An 11,754-nucleotide genomic window follows, 5' to 3' on the forward strand; every position below is an offset into this window, starting at 1 on the left:
TTTGGGTTTCTATTGAGCCTGTCACCCAAATAGTGAATATAGTACCCAATAGGTAGTTTTTCTTTTTCTTTTTTTTTTTTTTGACAAGTCATACTTCTTTATTCACAGACAGAAGTAATCATGAAGTATCACAAGGGATGTGCAATCATCCAAGAAGATGCAGATAAAATAAACCATTCTTAAGCTATGGAAATTCCTATTAAGGAATTTTGTTAGATTAATATGAAAAAATCCTTATATCTATTAACATGGTCGTTTTACAAAGATATTTTTCAAATGTCATTTGATATTACTTTTGTTAACATTTTCAGTGACAATTTTGATGAGCTCTAATTTTGGATCTTTTATGGCTACTGCTTTCTGTGACCTAAGAAACCTTTGACTAACCCCCCAAGTCACTAAAATAATCAACCATGTTTTCAGTTAAAAAGCTTCATACTCTTAAAATATTACATTTAGGTCTATGATCCATCTCAAAGTCATTTTTGTGAGGTAGGGGGTCATGTTCATTTTTTTCTATATGGATATTCAGCTATTCTGGCTCCATTTGTTGAAAAGACTTTCCTTCTCTGTTGAATTGTTTTGCCACCTTTGTCGAAATCAAGTGATCATATAAATGTTGATCTGTTTTCAGGCTCTCTTCTATTCCATTGATTTATTTGGCAATCCTAGTGCTAGTATCACATTGTTTTGATTACTAAATACAACTTACCACAATAATCCTCACATTGCTTAACAAAATTTAAGCCTCAATAGGAAAGGATATATAAATTAAGCTGAAATAAATGAATGGGATCAAGATGAGCCTTCCTTAAAAATTCATTTTTAAAAATTATATCATGGCTTTGAAAACACTCCATAATTATTACTGTATCAAGAGCAAAACATATTTACCCACAAATAACTGAGAAACTACATTTTTCATTACCTCCAACTGAAATTATGTATGAAAAATATTTCATTAGTTTTTCTATCAATTTCCCATCAGGTTTTTCTCCATTATTCTAAGTCATTTAATACCACAATTACTAAGCTTAAAAACAATCCTTAAAAATTCATGTGCTGAAACTGGAAGATGGGTACACGTTCTCCCTAATCACATAAATTATGCTAAATTTATTTTACAATAAATAATGTTAAAAAGTCATGTATCAACCTCAGAAATATTCTTGATAAAGAAAAAAGTAGATTACTTCATTTAAAAAAGAAAGTTTTATAAAGTCTTCTTTAAAGTCTGACTTGCAAAGGAAGATTAAAAGTAAGAAGATTATTACAAAGCAACTCCCAAAATCAATTTTAAAAAATTAATTGTGAGCAAATTGTATATGGCTCTTGGAAACTGCAGGCTGTACAAAATTTATTCAAATTGGCATAGAAAGATCCCCCATCACCACTACTATCTTTTTAAAAAAGCAGATAGCATGAACTGTCAAACCTCCAATTTTTTTATATACAGCTTATGAGCTTGAAAAAGTATTCCATTGAGAGTAACACCAACATTCTTTAAGATTTACAATTTCTTCTTAACCTGAAATTTTGCTTTGAAGCATAATATACTCAAGACCTTCCTGAAACAATTCTCTACTACATAAACAAATAACCCCAAACACTTGAAGAAAAATTACTAAAATAAAATTGAGATGTTTATTACTTTTCTACTGACAGCAGTGAAAATCACTGGAAATTATACTTTTGTCCCTTTTAAATGATTTACATTTAAATCATACTTTTTCAAATAACTGGTATAGCAGATAAAATTCAGTTTTAAAATCCTCAAAACACTCAGATATCAAAGATAGAAATACTGATTTTTTTTCCATTAATGATGAGAAGAAATAAGACATCCAGTTTCATTAAGATCTGACAATTGCAAATTTTAAGGATTTAAATTACAGATAAGGAGTATCATTTGTGAATTTTCCAGGTTCATATGGTAGTTACACATCCAGAAAACTAACAGTTCTCAGATTCGATGTCAAATAATGGAATTTGGGCAAGCACTCTTAATATCGCTTTCATTTAATATGCACTACATGCACATGAGGCAGGTAGGGAAGAAGTTTATGAATCCATGCATTAAAGACAAGACAGGCTGGCACTACCGCCAAACGTGCACTGAGCCAATTAGGATGTTGCTCAAAGTTCTTTATACATAATGATTTCCATGAAAATATGTGCAGAAGCAGAAATGTGTACACATCCCAAAACATCCTCTTCATTTGGTTTCCTGAGCTTTCTTTGCGTTCTGTTTTTCTTTTGCCTTTTCTACTAGTGGTATTAACTGCTGGTGTTCTGCTAAAGTCTTTAACAATTCCATAATGAAAGGCAGATAATTATGCTTCGTTCTGATATTCTCAATCTTGTATCTTTTTAATTTCTGTACTTCTTCTTCAATAAGCATCTGATTTTTGGCAACTTCTGACTGAATAGCACTTAACATACTATTACCTTGATCTGTATGCATGGGTTCCTCCTCTGCAAGTTGTCTTTGTAACTCTGCTATCTTCTGTTCATATATCATTTTTCTGTCAGACACAATGGCCATTAAATTCAATCGAATTTCACCTTCACTGTACTTTTGCATCCTTTTTTCTATGACAGGCCTTACTGCACTGATCCAATCATCTTGACTGCATGCACCTAAATCAATGGGTCCTTCTCTTCATCCATCTAATTCATACAGTCTTCCATTAACAGGAACATAACTGACAAAATGAAAAGCATCTTCTTCTTTTGCTGATGTCTTCGTATCAAATTCAAACATTTGCTGTCTGGCGAAACTGTTGTGTAATGTCGAATCACATCTGAATTGCTCAGTGCCAAGCCTTTCATAGCTGCATCAAAACTTTGTGAAAATTCTTTAAACTCCGATAATGTCTCGCCTAAAGGGACATCCTGGTGGGTGCAGTTCAGTAACACACTCACTATGGCTTGAGTAGCACAAGCATTATTAATTACCTGCTTAGCAAAAAATATCGTGTCAAGTCGGGAGTCCTGAACCACAGAGCCTGCTGGTTCTTCTCCTGGCTGCCACTTGAAAAGAAAAATTAACCCATGAACTGGCTTTAATTTTTCAAAATTCTCAGGCTCTAAACTCCATATTTCTTCTACTTGGGCTCCTCGGCAACCGAATCCTTTAATGAGCTCGGTGAAGACCCCGGGGTCGCTTTCCATGAGGCACCACTCCCCGGCATTGCCCGTCATGGCCCCGGCCACACACCGCCCCGATCCACCTCTCGCTCTTGGCCGCCCCCCCGCACCAGCTGCGGCCAGCCACAGATCTCCCCCCAATAGGTAGTTTTTCAACCCTCACGCTGCTCCCTCCTGCCACCTTTTGGAGTTCCCAGTTTCTTTTTTTTTTTTTTTTTTTTTTTGCTTTTGAGACAAGGTCTCACTCTGTCACCCAGGCTAGATAGAGTACAGTGGTGCCATCTTGGTTCACCGTAGCTTCTGCCTCCCTGAGTTCAGGTGATCCTCCCACCTCAGCCTCTGGAGAAGCTGGGGCTACAGGCATGCACCACCACACCAAGCTAATTTTTGTATTTTTGTAGAAACAGGGTTTCACCGTGTTGGCCAGGCTGCTCTCAAACTCCTGAGCTCAAGCAATCCACCTGCCTTGGTTTTCCAAAGTGCTGGGGTTACAGGTGTGAGTCACTGTGCCAGGCTCCCTGTGTCTATTTTTATATAGTTTATATTTGTCCCATCTTTATGCCTGTGTGTACCCATTGTTTAACTCCCACTTGCAAGTGAGAACATGCAGTATTTTTCTGTTCCTGCATTAATTCAGCTCTTGTTAGTTTTTAAGTAATTTTTATTTTTTTGTTTTACTTATTATTTATTATTATTATTATTATTATTTTTAAGACAGAGTCTCACTTTGTTGTAAAAGCTAGAGTGCAGTGGGGCGATCTCAGCTCACTGCAACCTCTGCCTCCCAGGTCAAGCGATTCTCCTCCCTCAACTTCCTGAGTAGCTGGGATTACAGGTGCCTGCCACCATGCCCAGCTAATTTTTAGTAGAGATGGGGTTTCACCATGTTGGCCAGGCTGGTTTTGAACTCCTAAGCTCACACAGTCCACCTGTCTTGGCCTCCCAAAGTGCTGGGTTACAGGTGTGAGCTATCACACCTACCTGTTTTGTTTTATCACAAAAGTGTAGAAGAAAATACAGAGGAGCAAGAGAAAAATAATTAAAATGATCCACAATCCATTTGCCAGACATAGCCATTCTAAGCATTTTGGTATATCTTCCTGAGAGACTTAAATATTTTAAGCTAATTTAAATTTTCAGTTTCTTTTATATTTTGTATTTTTAGACCTGGAAATATCCTGAGTGAACATTTAGTACAACCTCTTCATTTTACAGATATTGAAATTGTGACTCAGAGAAATAAAATGACTTAAGGAAGGTAATTTTTAAGGAAAAAAACTGCTATTAATGTTCATTTTAACATCTTACAATATATTTTTGTGCTTTCTTCTATAGTATTATGTATAATCTTCAGCCATTTCAAAAGCCCTTAGGTGTGCTTTTCTCCTTTAAAAATATACAGATGTATAATGGCCAGGCATGGTGACTCACGCCTGTAATCCCAGCACTTTGGGAGGCCAAGATGGGTGGATCACGAGGTCAGGAGATCGAGACCATCCTGGCTAACACAGTGAAACCCCGTCTCTACTAAAAATACAAAAAACAAACAAACAAAAAATACAGATGTATAAACTAGTATTACTTAATCTCTTTTATGTGTTGCAAAGAGTAATTCATTGCCATTATTTTTCTCTATATACATTTCACGAAAACTAATTCATCCTAAGTTAATTTATTGATGTTCCAAATAACTGCTTTTTAAAAACTATTATTGAACTGAGAGAGTTATCGCTATAACTGGAAATCAGCTTTTATCTTTCCCTGAGCATCTCAGATGTTTTGAAAACATTCCCTTTCTTTATTTTAACCTAGAACAGGGGTCAACAAACTTTTCTCCAAAGGCCAGATGGTAAATACTTTAGGCTTTGTGGACCACACAGAATCTGTAGAAACTACTCAACTCTGTTCTTATAGTGAGAAAGCAGCCATGCAGGTAAATGAATGAACATGGCTATGTGCCAATAAAACTTTATTTGTAATAATGTGTAGCAGATTAGAATTTGCTAATTGACAACCTCTGACCTAGAAGATAATGTCCAAGTCCCACAAAGGTCATTTTTTTTTTCTCTGTTAAACTTGAAATCACCTTATACATTCTTTAGTTTTCAATGGAATATTTTTCCTTTTTGTCCATTGGCTTGAGTTTGCTTTTTGAACATGCAAAACATTAAAAAAGGAAAATTAAACAAAACCATCTCATAAGAGGACAATCACCAAGAGTTTCGTTGAATGGACTCAGCATGTTGTCCAGGCCTCATTTTTATAGTGTGCTGTCAGCCCAAAGCCATTTACCCCCAGTGCTCTTGTCCTAGATATTTGAGGAGAGAGCCAGGTGACCCAGCCAGTCCACAATAAGTCAGATCTATCCAGCCAATTCGGGTGAATTTGTATTCTGTCAGTCTCTTTTATGTCAATAATGCTCTATAAAATGTCAAATTGGTTGGATTAAATGTTACCGCAAATAATAAATGACTTTTGGGTCCTAGTCCTAAAAACTCATAACCCCCGACTAACATTGAGAAAAACATCAGACAAACCCAAACTGAAGGACATGCTACAAAATTCCTGACCAGCTTAATCGGGTAGAGTTACGGATATTGGAAGATTGCTCTTTGTAGCTATGATATTTCATAAACATTCTTTGAGGTCTTGCCCGAATGTCTCAGTCACTAGGTTAGGCACCAGGGGTGCTGCCATAAGTTAAGTATAATCCCTGATGCAAAGTGCCAGAATTCTTGGGGTTGCAAGATGATTCCCTTTTCTGTTGGTTTCTACTGCAGACATTGAAGGATGCCACAATAACAATGGTGGCTGCAGCCACTCTTGCCTTGGATCTGAGAAAGGCTACCAGTGCGAATGTCCCCGGGGCCTGGTGCTGTCTGAGGATAACCACACTTGCCAAGGTAGTACATGGGGCGGAGGGGGGGCTTGTCTCTACTCTGATTACACTTCTTCCTCTCCCAAAGCTGTTTGTCTTCCTCCCCCAAGTGTGTCAGGGTTCTCATCTTTTAGAACAATGGCTCTTTGAGCAGTGTGTATTGCTGAATCATCACTGTGGAATCATTTAACAGAGAAGAGCTCTAAGAAAAGATTACCAGAAAGTTAACTTTCCTCTGCTGTTTCCCTTTGGTTTTTGACTACTTTCTATGGTTAGTTGTATGACTAATACTCAATATGGAAGCCTAAGACATTGATACAGCTCCTCTCTTTTCTAACAGGATTGAAACTAAGTGAACTCAGTTGAAAGCCCTGAGGAACATATTCCTCTCCCTACACTTAGGATATAAGGGTTAACAATCCTCTGATGATTATTTTCTGGAAATCTTTTTTTTTTGGCAGAGCCTCACTCTGTTGCTCAGATGGAGTGCAGTGATGTGATCTCAGCTCACTGCAGCCTCCACCTCCTGGGTTCAAGCAATTCTCTTTCCTCAGCCTCCTGAGTAGCTGGGATTACAGGCTTGTGCCACCACACCTGGCTAATTTTTGTGTTTTTAGTAGAGGCGGGGTTTCACCATGTTGGCCAGGCTGGTCTCGAACTCCTGACCTCAAGTGAGCCGCCCTCCTCGGCTTCCCAAAGTGCTGGGATTACAGGCATGAGCCACCGCGCCTGGCCTGGAAATCTAGTTCCTGATGTCCAGAATATTCATCCATTCATCTACCAAACATGTAAGGGGCACCTGTGTCTGATTTCTTTGCACCACTACACCATCGTTATGATGTGTCTTCACGTATCAGACGCTGACAGAACTCAAGTCTTCTTTTCAGGATATTTGCAGAGTCTAGAGAAGAACCTGGGAATGCTAAGGAAAAGCAATCTTTTTTATATTAAGCTAAAGTGGTGAAATTTATAGTCAGAGTTTATGGTTTCCTGAGCAATGCAAGGACAATTTGGAAGCCTTTCCCAAGTGCACTAACACTGTTTTTATTGTCTCTGTTTTACTAGGCAGTAATTAATGGTAAAGTCACAGCAGTATCATTATGTACCCTAGGCCTATATCAAAGCAGCACTTTTTCTGTATTGCCAGTAAACCGTGTTTGTGCTGAAAGTTAATCTCTTAGGTGTTTCAGTTCACAGAGTTATGCTGGCTACACTTTGAAACCAATGTTTGGTGAATTGAAAATCGAACCTGGTATTTCCTAATTCAGAGAACCATATATTTGAGGAACATTATTTCACCATAATCTTGGGAGTTAGGAATAGTGGTTTTATTCACCAGCTTGTTTTCAGCCCCTCTGATTTCCTTGGGGATGGAACAAAAAGCTCAGGTTGTGTGAGGGTGAAATTATTTCTCCTAAAAGCCTTCCCCTCACTCAGGTTTCCTGGCTCTAACAGTGGCCTCTTTTCTCTGCAGTCCCTGTGTTGTGCAAATCAAATGCCATTGAAGTGAGCATCCCCAGGGAGCTGGTTGGTGGCCTGGAGCTCTTCCTGACCAACACCTCCTGCCGAGGAGTGTCCAACGGCACCCATGTCAACATCCTCTTCTCTCTCAAGACGTGTGGTACAGTAGTCGATGTAGGTTCCTCCTGGAGGGCACTCGGGGAATGGCCAAAAGCTGGTTATTTGGGAGGTAGTGGACAGAGGTATGCCATGTGGCTTGTGTCATCGATGAGATATTTACGCACAAAAGATTTGAGCTCAAAACATCTTATGTCATTCATTTAACCAACATGTTCTTGAGCATCTGCTGTGGTCCTGGCACTGTGAAGAATTCTGCTATTCCTGTTTTCAAATACCCCATCTCTCTAGTATGCGCAGACATTTTCCTGAATGCATCAGTACCAGTGGTACTGGAAGGCTGGCTACATCACCTCTGACCAATTATTTTATTTGAAGAAAGTAACTAATACAGATGATGGTTCATTTGTGGTGCGGAGTTCAAGTATTGAACCAGGTTGAGTGAAAAGGTTTATATTTTCATCCCAAAATCTGCACACAGCCCTGTGCTGGAGAGTCAGACATGTATGAAATCCTGCCTTTTAGGAACTTGCACAGCAAAATTGAGATGACGACACAGAAAATGTAAGGAAAGGATGAACAGTGAGACGGATGACAGGTCCTGTAGGAGTCCAGTCAAAGGACAAACACAGGAGCAGTCAAGACAAGTGGGACTTGGATCTAGGTGGAAGTGTGTGTGTGATTTACACAGCAGAGAGGAAAAGAAAGGGCCTTTCAGATGGGAAACAAGTGAGCTAGTCTCTGAGAGGGGATATGCAGGCCTCTGCGGAGGTATGTGGAGAGTGCAGCCTGACTGGCCGGGAATTCCTACTGGAAAATGAAACCGGAAAAGTAGATGGGGTGGGCTGAGCTTCCAAAGGCCTGCCTTGTGTGCTAGGGTGAGCCGTCTGGATTTGATCCCACAGAAATGGGTTTAGGCAGGGACTGTGGTGATGAATGCCATGAGCTGACAGCAGCTTGCAAGATGGATAGAGCAGAGGGGGCCTGCATGTGGATCAGCACGGAGGCCTTTGCGATCATTTGGTTAAATGAATATTTATTTATGACTCTAACTAAATGAAAATCAGAAAGCTGATTCGACTTGCAGTGAGGTAAGTGGGGGATATTCAAGGAGCAGGTGGTCCCACTTGAGGCAAGTTATGTTGATCATATCGGTGGATAATCAAATGGACATGCCGCATGGTAGTTGGCGCTATTCTCCCGTGTAGGGCAGAGCACAGGAATCTGGAGATAAAGAGCTGAAAACCAGCCGGTACATGCCACAGCCGAAATTCTGAGTGTGCAAGAGTTCACACAAGGCCATGCTGCCGCCGCATCACCAGGTCTAAAATTCCTGAAAGAGACATAACGGGCGGAAGCTGTCCTTTTCTAAAATACCAGAGCTCTGGATTCACTGATTCTGCATAGATCCGGTATTATGAGTAATACTCCAAAGGAATGTGTGGGGCTGCCCGAGAAGTAGTGTGTAAAACTCTTTTTTTTTTTTGAGATGGAGTTTTGCTCTTATTGCCCAGGCTGGCAATGGTACAATCTTGACTCACTGCAACCTCCGCCTCCTGGGTTCAAGCAATTCTTCTGCCTCAGCCTCCCAAGTAGCTGGGATTATAGGCACCTGCCACCACGCCCGGTTAATTTTTGTATTTTTGTTGAGACGAGGTTTCACCTTGTTGGTCAGGCTGGTCTTGAACTCCTGACCTCAGGTGATCCACCTGCCTCAGACCCCCAAAGTGCTGGGATTACAGGTGTAAGCCACGGCACCCAGCCTTTTTTTTTTTTTTTGGTATTATTTTCTTTTTTTTTTTTTTTTTTTTTTTTTTTGTGAGACGGAGTCTCGCTCTGTCGCCCAGGCTGGAGTGCAGTGCGCGATCTCGGCTCACTGCAAGCTCCGCCTCCCGGGTTTACGCCATTCTCCTGCCTCAGCCTCCCGAGTAGCTGGACTACAGGCGCCGCCATCTCGCCCGGCTAGTTTTTTGTATTTTTCAGTAGAGACGGGGTTTCACCGTGTAGACCAGGATGGTCTCGATCTCCTGACCTCGTGATCCACCCGTCTCGGCCTCCCAAAGTGCTGGGATTACAGGCTTGAGCCACCGCGCCCGGCCTTATTTTCTTATTTATTAAAAAGTACACAACAAAGAGCTAGGCTGTATAATACCAATAGTTAGGATATTAAGTCATGTATAATAATAGGCTAATTAGGAGGTAGAGAGAAATTCTAAATGCGAGCCATGTGAGTTTAAGTTACAGTTGATTCTTGTTACTCACAGTAGTTATGTTCTACAAAGCTGCCACAAGCAATGAATTAGGGAATACTGAAGCTAATTTCTTTAGCAATTAAGCATTGCTCCTAGGGGAAACACTGGGTTAGGTTCCTGTAATCCTCTGGTTACAACATTTTTGTTAACCGATCAGTTAACAATCTTGTTCTGTGTGTGTTTCTGTTTAAAGATACCTTATTTAGCATGCATTATAGATTCATTAACATTGCACTCATGGCCAGCAGCACTGCAACTCACGTCTGGAGTTTATCAAACGCCTATTTTCCCATTTTCCCTGTAAGGGTCTCATAGCCTCCTTGTGCTTGGGATCACTAGACAGCCCATCTGCACTGCATGTGTGGGTGCCTTTCAACAGCAACATTGCTCACAAAACACAAACATACAAAAGCATGCCGTTCTGTAGATCACAAAAAGGATCCTGGTTTACAGTATGAGAGCTAAAACAAGAAGGCAGTGGTGCCTTGTTGGACCTCAGCTGGGAATGTGCCACTGCACATTCTGGGAATAACCTCAGAAGCATAGTGAGTACTGATTTTGGGGTTATAAATAAATGTTAGCTGCTAGATGAATTCACACATACTAAATGCATGAATAATGGGCATCAACTGTACATGGTAAACCTGGGGGACTTCATAGAAGAGATGAGTTTGAGTGAGGCATTGAAGGATGGGTAAATGAAGATGGGAATGATGGATGAGGAGAGATGTCAGCCCCTAGTGAGTTCTAGTCTCATGATCACACTTGTCCCTTCCTGATCACAGGTCATTTCTTTTTTTTTTTTTTTTTTTTTTGAGACGGAGTTTCACTCTGTTGCCCAGGCTGGAGTCCAGTGGTGCAATCTCAGCTCACCACAACCTCTACCTCCCAGGTTCAAGCAATTCTCCTGCCTCAGCTTCCCAAGTAGCTGGGACTATAGGTGTGTGCTGCCACGCTCAGCTAATTTTTATATTTTTAGTAGAGACAGGGTTCCACCATGTTGATCAGGCTGGTCTGGAGCTCCTGACCTCATGATCCACCCGCCTCGGCCTCCCGAAGTGCTGGGATTACAGGCATGAGCCACTGTGCCCAGCCGACCACAGATCGTTTCTTACTCTCATATACCATACGGTCTTTGAAGCTGAGTTTTATTTTTATTTTTATTTTAAGCTCAGGGGTACATGTGCAGCATGTGCAGGTAAATGTGTGTCATGGGGGTTGGTTATACAAATTATTTCATCACCCAAGTATTAAGCCTACTGCCTGTTAGTTATATTTCCTGCTTCTCTCCCTCCTCCTACCTTCCACTCTCTGATAGGCCCCAGTATGTGCTATTCCCCACTATGTGTCAGTGTGTTCTCATCATTTCGCTCCCACTTATAAGTGAGAACATGTGGTATTTCGTTTTCTGTTCCTGTGTTAGTTGGCTAAGGATAATGGCCTTCAGCTCCATCCACGTCCCTGCAAAGGACATGATCTCATTCTTTTTTTGTGACTGCAAGTATTCCATGATGTATATGTACCACATTTTCTTTGTCCAGCCTATCATTGATGGGCATTTAGGTGGATTCCATGTCTTTGCTATTGTGAATAGTGCTGCAGTAAACATACATGTGCATTGCATGTGTCTTTATAATAGGACAATTTATAATCTTTTGGGTATATACCTAGTAATGGCATTGCTGGGTCAAAGTGTCTTTGGGTCTTTGAGGAATCACCACACGGTCTTCCACAATGGTTGAACTAATTTACACTCCCAACAACAGTGTAAAAACATTCCTTTTTCTCCACAACATCGCCAGCATGTTATTTCTTGACTTTTTACTAATCGCCATTCTGACTGGTGTCAGATGATATCTCATTGTGGTTTTGATTTGCATTTCTGTAATAATCAGT

At 40.4% G+C, this 11,754-nt stretch overlaps 2 protein-coding genes across 2 annotated transcripts in view; one reads left to right on the forward strand and one right to left on the reverse strand.

The window, feature by feature from the left end:
- OIT3 (oncoprotein induced transcript 3) overlaps positions 1 to 11,754 on the forward strand; it is a 45,348-nt gene that overhangs the window by 15,774 nt on the left and 17,820 nt on the right. Inside the window, exons 5-6 of the mRNA XM_033208778.1 lie at positions 5,931 to 6,053; positions 7,503 to 7,663. Coding sequence (XP_033064669.1) covers positions 5,931 to 6,053; positions 7,503 to 7,663 — 284 coding nt within the window. The remainder of the gene's footprint in view (positions 1 to 5,930; positions 6,054 to 7,502; positions 7,664 to 11,754) is intronic.
- On the reverse strand, positions 84 to 3,278 carry LOC117082191 (ubiquitin carboxyl-terminal hydrolase isozyme L5-like). The gene is given in 2 exon segments (XM_033208780.1): positions 84 to 2,793; positions 2,796 to 3,278. Coding segments are annotated over 2 exon segments (987 nt in total). The 5' UTR covers positions 3,205 to 3,278; the 3' UTR covers positions 84 to 2,215.

Source organism: Trachypithecus francoisi, unplaced genomic scaffold (assembly GCF_009764315.1).
Source record: "Trachypithecus francoisi isolate TF-2019V2 unplaced genomic scaffold, Tfra_2.0 Lachesis_group9, whole genome shotgun sequence".
Taxonomy (NCBI): domain Eukaryota; kingdom Metazoa; phylum Chordata; class Mammalia; order Primates; family Cercopithecidae; genus Trachypithecus; species Trachypithecus francoisi.